The 18648-nt window shown below is 38.8% G+C and overlaps 1 protein-coding gene across 3 annotated transcripts in view; it reads right to left on the bottom strand.

The window, feature by feature from the left end:
• Positions 1 to 18648, bottom strand: part of PDGFC (platelet derived growth factor C) — a 253425-nt gene that overhangs the window by 58834 nt on the left and 175943 nt on the right. For all 3 annotated transcript variants that reach the window (XM_024977618.2, XM_002694441.6, XM_005217687.5), the window contains one exon: positions 3112 to 3292. In XM_024977618.2, the coding sequence (XP_024833386.1) occupies positions 3112 to 3292 (181 nt within the window). The remainder of the gene's footprint in view (positions 1 to 3111; positions 3293 to 18648) is intronic.

The following is an 18648-nucleotide window of genomic DNA, read 5'->3' as shown; positions in this document are numbered from 1 at the left end:
AAAATTACTTGTCAAATTTTCACCTAGCAACTTCAGGCAGTTATTGAGAGCAGAATGGGTGTGGCTGCATGGGAAGAGAGATGGGTGCATGCAATTAGGACAAAGGATAAAGGAAGGAATGGCAGATAAACTGTCAGAGAAAACTTAAACCTGAAAGAAAGCTTGTGACACGGTACAATTCATGTACCAATGATCACTCCAGAGAGCAATCTGGCAAGACTGAAATCACCACATCACATAAGGCAATGCAGGAACCACTGTCCTGTTCTCTCATTTCTCTGTCCCTAGCTTGCTGGCTTTCTAAGCAGAAAGCAAACTAGAATAAGGGCTCCTGTGCTGTTTTTCCCAGGCAGCCATCACTGGGCAACTTAGATACAAAGAAAGACACGGCTCAACAGAGCCCAGGAGTTTGTCAACCCCCAGCCCCCAAAGTCCATATTTACAATTCATTCAGCTATTTCAATAATGATCTAAAAATGCACTGAGTTTAATTTTGATGATGCGATCAGTGATTGACACCCTTTCCACCCAGAATCTGGAAATGAAGTTCCTGGTATTAGTCACAGTGAATCTCTGGTAACGAGTCAAATTCAGGGGGCAAGACCCTTTCTGGTCCAGAGGATGGGTGGTACTTACAGCAGATCTTCTATATGTCTTTATCTCATCTCCAGGCTCAGGAATCTGACATACACTTACATATAGAAACACAAGTGTCAGTGAACCTGCTGTTACAAGTTAAGCTGAGGTGACTGTGTTGCATGGTCAACTCAATGCTCAACCACTTACTGAAAAACTGTAACGGGGCTGGGACTAAACGAGGCTTTGTACATTTCCTGTTTTTGTCTTTATATATTTAATTTCCTCCACACAACTGCATGGGCTACACAATCAGAAAACTCATGAGACCATAAAATCAGAAAAAGACAACCATTGGTGTGGGCATACATATGTTTTCACTTTCATGTCTTATTCTGCAGGATGATAATAGGTTGCTATCAACATAATATGAAGATGCTAGCTGATTTAAAATACAAATAACTTATCAGTTTCAAGTTTATTTTTGTTACAGGTTTGGGGTAAATCAAATCTTCTATATGATTCAAGATCTATCATTATGTTTTATAGCAAAATTTGATTGTTTCATATTTAAATATATAAGAATATTAGCTGTGCTAAAACCCAAACTGAAAATATGGACTGCATAACTTTGTGAAAGTGTAGCCATGGCCTCCAAGGCTATTTTAGACTTAAAACAAATATTAAACTCACAAATTCTGTGAAGCAGAGTACTGTGAAAGGATGATAAATTTCCAGTGGCTTCATTCAAGCTAAAAATCACAGTATCAATGCATTTTTAAATAAGTTCATCTTTGTCTACCATTAACACTTTTCTAGATGAAATTATTAAATTTTATTAAAGCTACTGTATATTTAAGATAAAGATACCTTAAATAATCTATATAAGGAGACTGATCGAAAGTTACCATACAAAATTCATAACATATATTTTAGAAATATCTCCCTTATCTTAAATTGCACACAATAAACAATTCTGTTACTAAATAAATAAAATTTTCATTTTCCAGCTTTAATTTAAATTTTGTTATTTCATTTCAGATGTATCTCAAATAACACTTAATTTCACAATTTAATCAGTGGCTTAAATAGTATTTCCAGAACTGAGTGTGGGTAATCAAAAAGGGAAACTTCTGTTTAATGTTATAATACAAATATATTAAGCAAAATATTGATTCCATATTTTCTAAATTACCTCATGAATTGCTAGTGTGCTAGGTATATTCTTTTATAAACAGTTAGGATATACGTATTAACTAAAGCATGTAATTCACACCATACTGTGCTCCCAGTGTGCAATGATTTGCTAAATCTGTCAAAACCATTAATGGTATCAATTTTATACTGTTTTAAGTGGTGATGGTGATCATATTTGAGTAGTATACTAGGGGACATCACATTTGTACTTCTGAATTGCTATTATAAGTAGAATGGGATAAAAATAGCCAAAATGATTTCAATACTTTTGTTATAGTGCAATAAATAGATACAAATGTTTACAATAATACATAAAGGGTACAAGAAATTGTGACACAAATGAAAATAGAGTAACAATTATAATCAGAGAAAATAGATTTCTTAAATTCCTGTAAGAATTTTGAAACTTCCCTATTGGGGCACAAAGGACATAAATATTATTTAACCAGGATAAACATTAAGATAAGTAGGAAAATTGAGATTACTGCTTTTAAAATATATATTTTACTAAAACATTGATTTGAAAAGAATATTTAACACATTTTGTTGTTGTTCAGTTGCTAAATTGTGTGTGACTCTTTTGTGTGCCCATGGGCTGTAGCCCACCAGGCTCCTCTGTGTATGGGGATTTCCCAGGCAAGAACACTGGAGTGGTTTCCTATTTCCCTCTTCAGGAGATCTTTCGAACCCAGGGATTGAACCCGCATCTCCTGGGTTGGCAGGTGGGTTCTTTACTATTGAGCCACTAGGGAGTTTGCTGCTGCTGCTGCTGCTAAGTCGCTTCAGTCATGTCCGACTCTATGCAACCCCATAGACGGTAGCCCACCAGGCTCTGCCATCCCTGGGATTCTCCAGGCAAGAACACTGGAGTGGGTTGCCATTTCCTTCTCCAATAGGGAGTTTCAGTTCAGTTCAGTTCAGTTCAGTCGCTCAGTCGTGTCCGACTCTTTGCGACCCCACGAATCACAGCACGCCAGGCCATTTTCCAAAAAAAAAAAAAAGATGAAAAATGTCATGGATGTATTTGTAAGGGACCCACCTAAAAAAATCAACTTTTGGTGGTTATGGAAAGAAATAGAAAGAACAATGTCACCTTAATGGGGGAGAAAAAAATAAAACATCATATAAAAGCACTAACTCTTAAGGCAATACAGACACTAAAGACTTAAAGTGACAACACGCACGTTATTTGTGATAACTATAGTGACACTTATGAAAAAACATCAAGCCAGAGACAGTTTTTGGTTCTTGGTTTTCCTTAATCTCGTGTTTGAGAGGGGAAAAATAAATAACCAAGTCTGAAATGCATACATAGGGGCATCTCTAAGTGGTACTTACTGGCATGACAATGTTGTAGTGGATGCAGAACCCGGGCTCCGAGGGAAAATACTCATCAGATACAAATCTGATCCTGATTTGATTTCCTTTAGAAATCTGCTTTCCTGGCACACTGCCAGACCCACACCAGCGCCCTAAAATGGTTCCATCACTTGGTTCTTCAACCTCTACAAAATCATACCTGCAAGAGACCAGGAGAAAAGAGACATAAAACCATGACCTGTTATTTTAAGAATTCAAGGGAGTGAGTTCATCTCAAATTTAACTGTGTAAATAGAATAAAATATGCCAAAGATGAGACACAACTGAAAAAGCATTCTCAATTAAAGAAAGATGAGTCTTCTATTCTAAGCCCTCCATTCTTGTTGGTAAGGAACTCCAAATTCACTAAACAGCCACGTCAAACTTAGACATTTTGTATGTAGCAACCATATCTGACAATTTATGAATTATTCAGTTTAATTTCCATTTGGATATGGCAGTTTTGCTCTACTCTTAATTTCCATGATTATTGTCCAACACTTTCCGGCAGTAACTCCTTCACCTGGTCAGATTCCTTGCTCCCTATCCTCATCTGTGTCCAAGCTTTTCTAGAGCCTCTTCATTATATACATATTCTCCAAATCCCACTCCGTACTACATTGCCTCTGTGAGACCTTCGTGTGTCCTCAGCTCACAGACGTCTTTCTCTTTCTGTCAAACACATATTTTCAACATTTAACTACATATATGCACGTGATACATCTAGTTGGCTAGGCTGTAAAACTCTTGAAGAAACGATTCAATTCTCTTGTGGTTCTAGTTTACACTGCATTACACATGGCATCTTAAACCTAAGCAGTGAATGACTAATACTTCTCTAACCACTGTTACCTTGGGTTTGAAGGTTTCGATCAGTGGTACTCATGGAGAGCAGAGTTGCCTTATAGAATGTTCCAGAAATGTGTAGAGGCATTTTAGGTTGTCTCAGTGATGGTGGATGAGGAGGGCAAGGTCCCTGGACACCCAACACAGGAGAGTCCAGAAAACGGGTATTCACTCCACACCCTCCAGGCCTTTCAAACAGTTCACTGGACATTCACATAAGCAACATTCTTGCTATTGTCCATCTGAGTTTGCAACATAATACTGTCTCACATATAAAAGCAAATATGTTTCAAAGGTTTAGTTTAAACCCAATTTTCTAGACATTCAACTATCAAATAAGTTGAACGAAGTGTCTATGCTTTGGAAAAAGAATTACTATTCTAGAGAATCAAACCACTAACAGGAGCATGACTTATACTCTGCATCATGATGAAAACAATTAGACATACCCATTTAGTCTATTACCATAGCTATCGTATACACAATGAGTCTGTTACTTAAAAGATACAAACATCTGACTACTTCATTTTTGTGCAATTAGGCATGTGTATCTATGTACTTAAATGCATTATTTTAATATAAATTACTGCTGTTATGTCAACTTTACATAGCATGTAGGCCTTTATATCTATTTTTAAACAATTGCATATATAAATAGAGGATCACTGTTATGAACTGCATTTCAGAATTCTTAGGACATTGCCAAATTTTTCTTAAGGGAGGTCTGGCGTGGATGAAAACTATTGGTAGATTTTTTTTAGAAAGTCTAAAACCAGTATATACCAGACAACGAAAATTAATATATTTTGCATAGTATAGAATTTACAGAAGAAAAAAATGTTGAAAAAGGACAAAGTGCATAACAAACCAATTATACTTATAAATCCTATTCTAAATAATTAGCCAGAACTCTCTAATGGAAACTATCCCTGTTCCAACCTAATTTTTCTTGTCCTTAAATAGGATAGTGCAACCTGACTCACAGGGATATTCTGAGAAAAGGGAAATGGAACAGTTCCTGAGCAGTGCTGAAAGCGTTGTGCTATACAGCTGCCAGTTAACAGTTTGCCCCACATCCCTACCCAGCACATATTGCCCCTACTCCATACCTATAACCCTGAGAGTTTGAAAGCATAAATGAGAAGAACTCAAATACCAAAGGGAGAGAGCACTTCTGCTCTATCACATGACAAGTCCAGGATATAAATTACAAATGCATAAGCCTCCTTAGGACAACCATCCCAGGAGCCTGCTCTAAGTGTGTGGTGGGAACAATAAGTGGAGCACAGGGGAGGAAGACGGGGGTAAAACAGACTGGGTGGTTATTTCAGACATATCTGGTACAAAAGTTGATAACCAGCATTTTAAATCAAAGAGTAATGTTTATATCAAGATCGTTTCCATGTGGAACAAAGCTGCTATTCACAGAGTATGTTTGCTCTGTGCTTGGGAGGGAAACTAGCTGATAGACGTCACCACCAGGACTAGTTTGCAGAGAGCTGGTTTCAGGCTGGTCAATCATTCTGTGAGTATTTGTGAAGCATGGACTTGGTACAAAGTGTTTGGCTAGACTCTCAGGGTGCAAATATGAAACCACAGCTCCTGTGGGCTCAGGGTCCATTAAACCCTGGCGGGTGCTCTAATGAGAATGCGTAGGAAACACTGTGGAATGCTGGCAGGGTGAGGGAAACCCTACACGGTGAGATTAGGGTCGGCTTACAAGGCAGCATCTGGGCTGCTGGGGGGAAGAGTTGGGGGAAGGCATTCTAGCAAGAAGCACAATCCTGAGGATGTAACAGAAGAACCCCAGGGCCTGGCTGGTTGTCTGTGAGCACAGGATGGAGCTCAAGCTGAGAGGACAGGTGCAGGTGAGGCCACCTTGGGATTCCAGGGTCAAATGTGAGAATGTTATTTTTTAGACCAGTGTTGAAAGCAGGGAAGCACAGTTTAAAGAGGTTCTATGTTACTTTAAAATATTTAGGTCAACATTTAATTAATTAATCTTTTAGGCACTACCTGTATTTTTTTCATTTTTAATTCAAGTATAGTTAATTTATAACCTAATAATTTCAAGTGTACTTGAAAAGTGATTCAGTTCTACATATATACATATATATATATATATATTCAGATTCTTTTCCATTATAGATTTTTACAATATAGTGAGTAGAGTTCCTTGTGCTCTACCGTCGGTCCTTGAGGTTTATGGGTTTTATGCACAGTCCTGTATATGTTCACCCCAACCTACTGACTTATCTCCCATCACCCCTTCCTGCCCCTTCCCACCCCTGCTCTTTTCCCTTTGGTAACCATAATTCTGTTCTCTATGTCTGTGAGTGTATTTCCATTTTGGAAATAAGCTCATTTATATCTTTTTTTTTTTTTTTAAGATTCCACATATACATGAAATCATAAAATAGTTGGGTTTTCCTGCCTGTAAATCACCATTTGGAAAAAATTGAATTTCACAGAAAAATCTGAATTTCAGGCTTTCTTAAAACAAACTTGAACATCTGGTCTTTGCCAGATGTTCAAGTATTCTTTGCCCTGGTGTGGCTCCTTGTGGGCTCAGGTCTGTAGAACTGGCATCCACTCCAGGAGAGGAGGGGCCTTTCTCTCACTCACAGCCTCGCCCCAGCACCTGTGTGTCAGGCACATAGATTGTTCACTACCTGAGGTCAGGATGGCCTTTACTCCTTCATGGAAATGGAGGCTAGGCCAGGGAACATGCTCTTTCCAGTTTTTAAAAACCCCTGTCTAGTTTCTTTAAAAAACCCTGTCTAGTTTCTATGGTGCTTTTTTTTTTAGTACCCAGATCTTCACTGATCTCCATCACTTGCCCACACGGGCATCTGAGTTTGCAGCCTACAGGGCAGCTATTGGAAGTTTCAGTGAGGGAGCAATATAGACACAGGATCCCAGTACACCTGAGGATGCCAGGAAACCACATCATCTCAAGTGTGGGTAGGAAGGAAGAACTTTTAACAAAAAGAGCCTGAAAAGGAGCCATCAGGGAAGCAGCAGGAAAACCACTGTGACAAATGACACAGAACCAAGAAAAAAGGGAGGGACAGGGTCCATCCAAGCAGAAGTGGGCAGATCATCTACACCAAAGAGGACCAAAGAGGGTAAAAACCAAGAAGCTCTCCTGGGACCTGGCAATTATGAAGTCATTTTCAATCAGCTGGTTGGGTGAACGCATAAGATCAAAACACTACTTCAGATCTTTTTTTAAGAAAATTATTTAGTTTTTATCAGCATATAGTTGGCTTACAATGCTGTGTAAATTGCAGGTGTACAGGACAGTGATTCAGTTATACATATAGATCTATTGTTTTTCAGATTCTTTTCCATGGTAGGTTATTATAAGATGGTGAGTATAGTTTCCTATGTTATACAGTAGGTCCTTGTTGATTATCTATATATCAGATCAGATCAGTCGTTCATTCATGTCTGACTCTTTGTGACCCCATGAATCGCAGCACGCCAGGCCTCCCTGTCCATCACCAACTCCCGGAGTTCACTCAGACTCACGTCTATTGAGTCAGTGATGCCATCCAGCCATCTCATCCTCTGTCATCCCCTTCTCCTCCTGCCCCCAATCCATCCCAGCATCAGAGTCTTTTCCAATGAGTCAACTCTTCGCATGAGGTGGCCAAAGTACTGGAGTTTCAGCTTCAGCATCAGTCCTTCTAAAGAAATCCCAGGGCTGATCTCCTTCAGAATGGACTGGTTGGATCTCCTTGCAGTCCAAGGGACTCTCAAGAGTCTTCTCCAACACCACAGTTCAAAAGCATCAATTCTTCGGCGCTCAGCCTTCTTCACAGTCCAACTCTCACATCCATACATGACCACAGGAAAAACCATAGCCTTGACTAGACGAACCTTTGTTGGCAAAGTAATGTCTCTGCTTTTGAATATGCTATCTAGGTTGGTCATAACTTTCCTTCCAAGGAGTAAGCGTCTTTTAATTTCATGGTTGCAGTCACCATCTGTAGTGATTTTGGAGCCCAGAAAAATAAAGTCTGACACTGTTTCCACTGTTTCCGCATCTATTTCCCATGAAGTGGTGGGACCGGATGCCATGATCTTCGTTTTCTGAATGTTGAGCTTTAAGCCAACTTTTTCACTCTCCACTTTTTATAATAGTATGTTAATCAAACCTTCTGAATTATCCTTATTCCAGCCATTTTTAAAATACCTGTCTTTCTAAGGCAACTTCCCTGATGGCTCAGATGGTAAAGAATCTGCCTGCAACATTTGGAAGATCCCCTGCAGAAGGAGATGGCTACCCACTCCAGTATTCTTATCTGGAGAATTCCAAGGACAGAGGAGTCTGGCAGGTTATAGTCCATGGGGCTGCAGAGACTCAGATGCCACTGAGCAACTAACACTTTCTAACAGAAACATCTCAAGAGATAAGAATATCATTTATAAGGAACTTAAAATTAACAACTCACATGACTATTTTGCTGTACATAATTTCCTTTTGATTTCTGTTAAAAAAGAAACACCACTGGACTTCCCCAATGGCTGATTGGTTAGGACTCTGTGTTTCCACTGCAGGGATAGGGGTCGGATTCCTGCTCAGGGAATGCCATGTGGCACAGCCAAAAAAAAAAAAAAAATCACGACATTATATGTGTTAATCTCTTAAGTAAGCCTTTTAAAAGTATGTAAAAAGAGTTTTTAACCACACTAGGAAATATTTAGATTATAAATGTTAAGCATGTATTAAGGAACAAATAAGTCTTAAACTTTGTCTTAGCTAACTTGTACAAAAACCACTGTCAAGTACATTATTACTTGTTTCATGAAGACTTTTTACTGAATTTGATGTCATTCAAAAAAACACATAGCCCTAATCTTTATAACAATTTCTGGATTTGCAGTGAGATAGCTGGCAATTCATTCTCACAAGCTCATACAAGTCTGAGGCATACATTTATCACTGTGTTTTAAAGCTCTACATAGTTTTGCATTCCATGAAGTTAAATGAGATGAACGTCTAAAAAATGCTATGTCCTTTGCCTTAAAAATAGTAGAACTTAAAAGTTTTGCTACAAATTGTTTTGTGGTAGATTAGGCATTTTAGGATTTTTTTTTCAAAAGTGGAATCTATGACAATATAACTATAAATTTCATCCATATATTCTACCATTAATTGTACGAGACAAAACAGTAAATTCTCTTGCTAAAAACAGCATTTTAAAAATTTAAATTATAGTCAAATCATCTAAAACAGAGCCAGTGAAAATCTACCTGGGATGCATCCCCATGTCTCATGGTTTTTTCAAAACAGAAAAACAAAACAAACCATAAAAATTATTGCCACTTGATTCCGTATTTTTCTCCAAATTGTTTATGAGTATGGTTGTACTTTGGCCACCTCATGTGAAGACTTGACTCATTGGAAAAGACTCTGATGCTGGGAGGGATTGGGGGCAAGAGGAGAAGGGGATGACAGAGGATGAGATAGCTGGATGGCATCACTGACTCGATGGACATGAGTCTCAGTGAACTCCGGGAGTTGGTGATGAACAGGGAGGCCTGGCGTGCTGCAATTTATGGGGTCGCAAAGAGTCGGACACGACTCAGCGACTGATCTGATCTGATCTGATGGTTAGAAAAGGACTAATGCAGTCAATCCAACTGTCTTCCACAATAATTTGAAATAATTCTTTTTTCTTATAGAATGCCATGTTTGGAATATGGACTTCATTGCATAAGCTGGTTGGCTGATACAATACAGCACAGTTCAAAATATTAGGAAGAAAAGGAAAAGAGAAAACAATGATAAAGATTATCTGTGAACCTCAGCCAAATGAACAGAAGGAAAGAAAAACAAACAACGTTTGACCCATAAATGTAAAATTACAAAACAATCATCTCAGGTTCAGAAATCTACACATGCCCAGGTGACTTTTCTGGAGACACGGTAATCCCTATAATACACTCTCAGGTATTAATTTCCAATGTGCACAATTGCTCACATCAGTATTTAAGGGATTTACTAAACCTACATTAAGGGCCAATCAAACATCACTTTCTCAAGGAAACATGATACAGGCACATAGCGCTAAGTGGTTTATAATGATCACTCCCTTTCTCTATCATACCCCTGGGGACCCAGGGAGGATTTATGTCCTTTTATGTTTAACAAACAAGTCTGGTATTGTAGACAAAATTTTCTTTCTCATGTGGGAATTTAAAAACTGTGAAGATAGGAGGGTTGCTGAGGAGTAAACCAAAGAAACAAATTCCCTTGTAAACACAATTGTTTGACACCCACCTTCCTTCAACAAAAATAAACCAACCTTGCAAGACAGGCTATTTCTAGTTCATACTAACTAAAACCCTGTCAATTAAATCTGCCCTGAAAATGATCAGACCTGAAGGTGGCATGAAACTCTGCCAACAAGTAAACATGCATCTTAACAAGGCCTTGCTCTGCATGTGTCAACGGGAGCCTGGGCTTGTTGAGAAAGGCAATAAAATTAATAAGATGACAATTACCCAACAGTGCTCACTGGCTTACACTTCAGCTTAACAGAAGACAACCCAGACCCAGAGTAAAAGCTTTAAATCCCCATTTGGACACATCCATGCTTTACCTTATAATGAAAATATGTTTTAATAATTATACATCATACACATATACATTGGTCTCTATATATTAACTCATTTAATCTTCACAAAAATCATAAAAGGTTGATATTTTCATTGTGGCCATTTTATAGATTATAAAATATGGAAAAGCTAAGTACCTGGGCAAAGCCACAGAGCAACTAAGTGTAGAACAAAGGCTTCAGTTTTGACAGTTGAGCTTCAGATCCCATGCTCTCAAGAGCCAAGTCATACAGCCTACTATACTTAAAACACGTCTACTTAACTATACTTGCTCTATTTTGAGAGCTAATGGTGTAGAATTCACATGCCTTTGTTCAGACTGGCCACATGATTTTGTTCAGTGGCTGGAGAAACATCAGTTCAGTTCAGTTGCTCAGTCGTGTCCGACTCTTTGAAACCCCATGAATCACAGCATGCCAGGCCTCCCTGTCCATCACCAACTCCCAGAGTTGGTGATGGAGAAACATCAAGGATCATTCAAATTGAACTGATCAGTCAACTTGAGAATTTGGGCATACCTAGCTATAGATATTTATGTTAACTGACTCAGGGATGTTTATTTCTAAGCACTCAAATTTCTTTATGGAGAATTTTAAACCTACACAGTGAGTCATACAAAGGAGAACATTTAAGAGAGAGAACAACATAAGATGGAGTAATTCTCAGGAAAATACAAGAGTTCTATATGTAAAAATGGGGATGTTGTACATGTACATGGTGGACTGCACACAGTAGGAAGTGAATAATTTTAAATTATTACTATGTAAAAATACTGGAAATATATAAGCCATAAGTTCAGTCCACAAAGATAGAAAAATTAAAAAAAAAAACAAGAGAGTATAAGATGAAAACAGGTAAAGACAAAACTATAAAAGATATATTCAAATATAAAATTAGGATTCAGAAATAAAATCAGAATAAAAGAGATGGTTCTCAGAAAGGGGCTGGGAGGGAGAGAGAGAGATGAGGAGAAAATGGAAAGATACAGAAGGGTCAACAATTTACATACACAGGAATGATAAAATCACAGGTAAAAATGGATTTCACATCTGCAAATATGCTTTAGGTAACACTATACCAGTTAAATCTGAAAGGCTAAATGACATGGATGCCTTACTAGGAAAACATAAATTATAAAGCTTGACTAAAAAAACTAGAAAAAGTGAACAGACTAATAACACCAGAAGAAAGTGAAAAGACTGTCAAATCTTTATCAATAAAAAAGATGCAATTGTATGAAGTTTATAGAAGAGTTCTATTTGATTTTAAAGGAATGATAACTTCAATTTTATACAAGAAATTGTAAAAAAAATTTTAAGGTAGATATTCACTCAATTAATTTAAAAAAGCCTAGCCTAAATTTTATGAATAGAGTTAACAATACTGTATCATATAGTTGGAAGTTGCTAAGAGTGGATCTTAAATGTTCTCACCACAAAAAAGAAGTAGAGTGATCTGACAGTAAGGGGCTGTGAACCAACCCATAGTGGTAACCATATTGCAACATACAAGTATATCAAATGAACATGCTGTAGGTCTTAAACAAACACAATATTACATATTAATTACATCTCAATGAGACTAGAAAAAATAAACATTTATAATAAATGGGAAAAAGTATTATGTCCTAGTTTTTTGAAATGCCAATATCAAACATGAAAAATGAAGATCAATTTCATTCATAAATGGAGGGAAATGCAAAAATTCTAAATAAAATTTAATCAAATATCATCGAACAGTGGATTAAAAGATATAATGCTTCTTAACAGAGTATGAATTTAGTTCATAAACTTGAGGATTAATATAAGAATAACTTTTAGAATATTCAAAGGAGAAAAACTATACGCTCATATTAATAAATATTGAAAAACATAATAAATCAAATAGATAAAAACTGAGTCAACTGTGAAGTGCAGGAAATATTTAAATCATGGTAAAACTGGATAACATAAATTAACTGCAAATAGTACATTAAATAAAACCAAATTCATTCTCATTAAAGTTAAAACAAAGGCAGGACTGGCCAGTCTATTGTTTTTCAGTATTTTGGAAGAAAGATTTAGCTACTTTAATGAGAGGAAAGCAAATAAACATAATAGAAACAGAGGAAAAAATTATCGTTGGTGCTCAGTCGCTCAATTGTGTCTTACTCCTTGTGACCTTTTGGACTGTAATCCATTAGGCTTCTCTGTCTGTGGGTTTCTCCAGGCAAGAATACTGGAGTGGATTGCCATATTCTCTTCCAGGGAATCTTCCCGACCCAGGGATTGAAACCACATCTCCTGCACTGCAGGTGGATTATTGACCACTGAGCCATTGGAGAAGCCCCCAAGATGATGCTTCAATTCAGTTCAGTCACTCAGTCGTGTCCAACTCTTTGTGACCCCATGAATCACAGCATGCCAGGCCTCCTTATCCATCACCAACTCCCGGAGTTCACTCAAACTGATGTCCATCAAGTCGGTGATGCCATCCAGCCATCTCATCCTCTCTCGTCCCCTTCTCTTCCTGCCTTCCATCCCTCCTAGCATCAGGGTCTTTTCCAATGAGTCAACTCTTCGCATGAGGTGGCTAAAGTATTAGAGTTTCAGCCTCAGCATCAGTTCTTCCAATGAACACCCAGGACTGATCTCCTTCAGAATGGACTAGTTAGATCTCCTTGCAGTCCAAGGGACTCTCAAGAGTCTTCTCCAACACCACAGTTCAAAAGCACCAATTCTTTGGCACTCAGCTTTCTTCACAGTCCAACTCTCACATCCATACATGACCACTGGAAAAAACATAGCCTTGAATAGACGGACCTTTGTTGGCAAAGTAATATCTCTGCTTTTGAATAAGCTGTCTAGGTTGGTCATAACTTTCCTTCCAAGGAGTAAGTGTCTTTTAATTTCATGGCTGCAATCACCATCTGCAGTGATTTTGGAGCCCCAAAAAACAAAGTCTGACACTGTTTCCCCATCTATTTCCCATGAAGTAATGGGACCAGATGCCATGATCTTCATTTACTGAATGTTGAGCTTTAAGCCAACTTTTTCACTCTCCTCTTCGACTTTCATCAAGAGGCTTTTTAGTTCCTCTTCACTTTCTGCCATAAGGATGGTGTCATCTGCTTAGTTCACAACAAATCCCTTAATGCATGTTGATGTATGGCAAAACCAATACAATATTGTAAAGTAAAAAAAAAAAATTAAAAAATTTAAAAAAAAGAACAGATTTTACTCTATAAACATAGAAACTGGAAATGCTTGGGCATCATCCTGCTATGGGGAGCAGTGGCTTGAGCATGGGGGGAGAGGATGTAAAGAATGACTCCAGGCTGTGAATATCCTGAAGACCTGACAGAGATGGTATGGGTGTGAGAGAAAAACAGGTGTCAAAGATGACTTCAAGGTTTTTGGCTTTTAAAAATCAACCAGAACTAAAATAGAATTTAGTTATCTCAACAAACTTGAGATCAATATACAAGGATCAATAGTATTTCTTACTGATATTATTTAAAAAAAAGAGTAACTGATTAGAGAAAAATGTCAAAAATGTGTAGTAATGTATTTAACCAATAAAATATACTTTATGAATAAAGGCAAATGATATTACTAAGTGACAAAAAGGCATGCATTTACAGTTGTCAATTGCCCAGTTGTGTCTGACTCTTTGCCACTCCATGGACTACAGCATGCCAGGCTTCCCTGTCCTTCACAATCGACCGAAGTTTACCCAAGTTCATGCCCTTTGCATTGGTGATGCCATCCAGCCATCTCATCCTCTGATGTCCTCTTCTCCTTCTGCCCTCAGTTTTTCCCAGCATTAGGAAAGACTTGCCTTAGGAAGACTTTCATTAGGAAACAGCATTTCCAATGAGCTGGCTGTTCACACCAGGTAACCAAAATACTGAAGCTTCAGCTTCAGCATCAGCTCTTCCATTGAGTAGTCAGGGTTGATTTCCCTTAAGATTGACTGGTTTGATCTCCTTGCTGTCCAGGGGACTTTTAGGAGTCTTCTCTAGCACCACAGTTTGAAGGCATCAATTCTCTGGCATTCTGCCTTCTTTACTGTCCAGCTTTCTCAACCGTACATGACCACTGGGAAGACCTCAACCTCTGTCGGCAGAATAATGTCTCGGGTTTTCAACACACTGCTTAGGTTTGTCATAGCTTTAATGCCAAGAAGCAACCGTCTTCTGATTTCATGGCTGCAGTCACCATCTGCAGTGATTTTAGAACCCATGAAAAGGAAACCTGTTACTACTTCCAATTTTTTCCCTTCTATTTGCCATGCAGTAATGGGGGAGGATGTCATGATCTTAGTTTTGTTTTGTTTTGTTTTAGTCTTAAGCCAGCTCTTTCACTGTCCTCCTTCAGCCTCATCAAGAGGCTCTTTAGTTCCTCTTCACTTTCTGTCATTAGAGTGGTATCATCCGCATATCTGTGGTTGTTGACGTTTCTCCCACCTATCTTCATTCCAGCTTGTAACTCATTCAGGCATTTGTCATGATGTGCTCAGCGTAGAGGTAAAACAAACAGGGTGACAGCAGACAGCCCTGTTGCATGACTTTTTCAATATGGAACCAATTAGTTGTTCCATACAGGGTTCTAACTGCTGCTTTTTGACCTGCATATAGGTTTCTTAGGAGATTGGTAAGATGGTCTGTTATTCCTATCTCTTTAAGAACTTTCCACAGTTTGTTATGATCCACACAGTCAAAGGCTTTATTGTAGTCCATGAAACTGTGATAGATGTTTTTTTCTGGAATTCCCTTGCTTTCTCTATGATCCAGTGAATGTTGGCAATTTTCCTCTGTTTTTCTAAACCTAGCTTGGACATCTAGAAGTTCTTGGCTCACATAATGCTGAAGCCTAGCATTAAAAATTTTAAGCATGAACTCACTAGCATGGGAGATGAGTGCATTGTCTTATGGTTAGAACATTGTTTAGTACTACCCTTCTTGGGAATTGGGGTGAGATTGACCTTTTCCAGTACTGTGGCCACTGTTGAGTCTTCCAGATTTGCTGACATACTGAATGTAACACCTTAATGGCATCATTCTTTAGTGTTTCCTATAGCTCTACTGGAATTCCATCACATCCACTAGCTTTATTAACAGCAATGCTTCCTAAGTTCCACTTGACTTCACACTCCAGAATGTCTGGCTCTGGGTAACTGACCACAGCATCATAGTAATCCAGTTCATTAAGATCTTTTTTTGTACAGTTCTTCCATGTATTCTTTTCATCTTTTCTTTACCTCTTCAGCATCTACTAGGTCTCTACTGTTTCTGTCCTTTAATGTGCCCATCTTTGAAAGAAATAGTCCCTTGAAATTTCCAATTTTCCTGAAGACATCTCTAGTCTTTCCCCTTCTGTTGTTTTATTCAAGTTTTATGCACTGTTCATTGAAGAAGGCCTTTTGTCTCTCCTTGCTATTCTTTGGAACTCTATGTTTAGTTGGAGGTACCTTTCCCTTTCTCCCTTGCTTTTTACTTCTCTTCTTTCTTCGGGACTTCCCTGGTGGCTCAAAAAGGTAAAGCGTCTACTTACATTGCAGGAGACTCGGGTTCAATCCCTGGGTCAGGAAGATCCCCTGGAGAAGGAAATGGCAACCCACTCCAGTACTCTTGCCTGGAGAATCCCATGGACAGAGGAGTCTGGTGGGCTACAGTCCATGGGGTGGCAAAGAGTCAGACACGATTGAGCAAAAGCCTCCCCTCCTTCAGAAACCACTTTGCCTTCTTGCTTTGCTGTTTCTTTGGGATGGTTTTGTTCACTGCCTCCTGTACAGTGTTACGGACCTCTGTCCATAGTCCTTCAGGCAGACTGTTACCTAGATCTAATCCCTTGAATCCATTCATTACCTCCTCCGCATATTCACAGGGGATTTGATTTAAGTCATACCTGGCTGGCCTAGTGGTTTCCCCCCTTTCTTTAGTTTAAGCCTGAATTTTGCTAAAAGAAGCTGAGGACCTGAGCCATAGTCAGCTCCAGGTCTTGTTTTTGCTGACTGTATGCAGCTTCTCCATCTTGGCCTACAAAGAATGTAAACAATTTGATTTTGGTATTGACCCTTTGGTGATGGCCATGTGTAAAGTCATCTCTTGTGTTGTTGAAAAAGGGTGTTTGCAATGACCAGTGCATTCTCTTGGCAGAATTCATTTAGCAGTTTCCCTACTTCATTTTGTTCTCCAAGGTGGTACTTGCCTGGCATTTATGTTAACTTTTACCAAAATCCCAAGTCTTTTAAAAAATTTGTGCAAAATAATAATCACAACAACAATGCAAGAAACATGGAATACACACTATTTGCAGGTACTTTATGAATATTAACTGACTCAGTCTCCAACACAATGTTATCTTAGCTCTGATTATTACAACCAGATTACAGATGGGGAAACTGAGGGGTACAGAGGTAACAAAACAAGTCACACAGCGAAGAATAATGGGGGGAAGGGACCATGTTCCAGGCTTCAGAGCCCATATTATTAGCCATTGAACATACTGTCTCTAGATAAACAGAAAAGAACGGGCCCATAGAGCGCCAAGAATTCTGATGACAATTCCCCAGATTTTGTTCTTCTAAATGAGGATAATACTGATTAACATTCAAGCTTGTCATGAAAAGTCAATGAGAGAATGTACCTGAAGTAATAAGAATGATGCCTAAGGAGTAAACTTCTCAATAAGTGGTATTGTTTTTAATAACTGATCAGCCCTGGGATTTCTTTGGAAGGAATGATGCTAAAGCTGAGAAACTCCAGTACTTTGGCCACCTCATGCGAAGAGTTGACTCATTGGAAAAGACTCTGATGCTGGGAGGGATTTTTTGGGGGCAGGAGGAGAAGGGGACGACAGAGGATGAGATGGCTGGATGGCACCACTGACTCAATGGACGTGAGCCTGAGTGAACTCTGGGAGTTGGTGATGGACAGGGAGGCCTGGCATGCTGCGATTCATGGGGTCACAAAGAGTCGGACACGACTGAGTGACTGAACTGAACTGAACTGAACTGATCAGCACAACCACAAATGCAATGACTCCACTCTGTGAAATTGAAGATTCAGAGCTCCTCATCCAGCCCTAAGTTGCAAGGTCACAACCTCTGGCTCCAGGCAGACCTCAGAACCAGCCCCTCTGGGCTTTCTTCTCTCTGTTACAGAAACATCACCTTGTTTCATTGCCCAATTCCTGAAATTATGCCAAGATTCAGGAGCTCACTTTGCTGTGTCAACTGCTGAGAACTCCCTCTGAAGACAAAGCTCCTTTCTATTCCAAGGCCCACTTTTAATCATCATTACTATCAAATAATTATTCTTACAATAAATCCACAAGAACACATGCACTTGCCTAGTGTGATACTTTGTGGTGTGTGGCTATTTATTAAACAGGTTGTTGTTCATTTGCGAAGTCATATCTGACTCCTTGCAACCCCCTGAACTGCAGTATGCCAGGCTCCCTTGTCCTCCACTATCTCCTACAGTTTGCTCAAATTCACATCCATTGAGTCCATGCTGCTATCATACTTTGCCACCCTCTTCTTTTGCCTTCAATCTTCCCAGCATCAGGGTCTTTTTCAATGAGATGGATATTCGTATCAGGTAGCCAAAGTATTAGAACTTCAGCTTCAGCATCAGGCATTCCAAAGAATATTCAGGGTTGATTTCCTTTAAGACTAACTGGTCTGATCTCCTGGCAGCCTAAGGGACTCTCACGATTATTCTCCAGCATCCCAACTAGAAAGCATCAATTCTTCGATGTTTACCTTCTGTATGGTCCAACTTTCGCATTAGTACTGATTACTGGAAAAAATATAGCTTTGACGATATGGATCTTTGTGGGCAAAGTGATGTATCTGTTTTTTAATACACTATCTAAGTTTATCATAAGCTTTTCTTTCAGAGAGAAGCCATCTCTAAATTTCAAGGCTGCAGTCAGCATTGCAGTGATTTTGGAGCCTTCAAAAATAAAATTTGTTACTGCTTCCACATTTCCCCTTCTGTTTGTCATGAAGTGATGGGGCCAAATGCCATGATTTTAGTTTTTTGAATGTTGA

Source organism: Bos taurus, chromosome 17 (assembly GCF_002263795.3).
Source record: "Bos taurus isolate L1 Dominette 01449 registration number 42190680 breed Hereford chromosome 17, ARS-UCD2.0, whole genome shotgun sequence".
Taxonomy (NCBI): domain Eukaryota; kingdom Metazoa; phylum Chordata; class Mammalia; order Artiodactyla; family Bovidae; genus Bos; species Bos taurus.
Note: the sequence above shows the minus strand (reverse complement) of the source record. Positions and strands in the feature narration are given on the sequence as shown.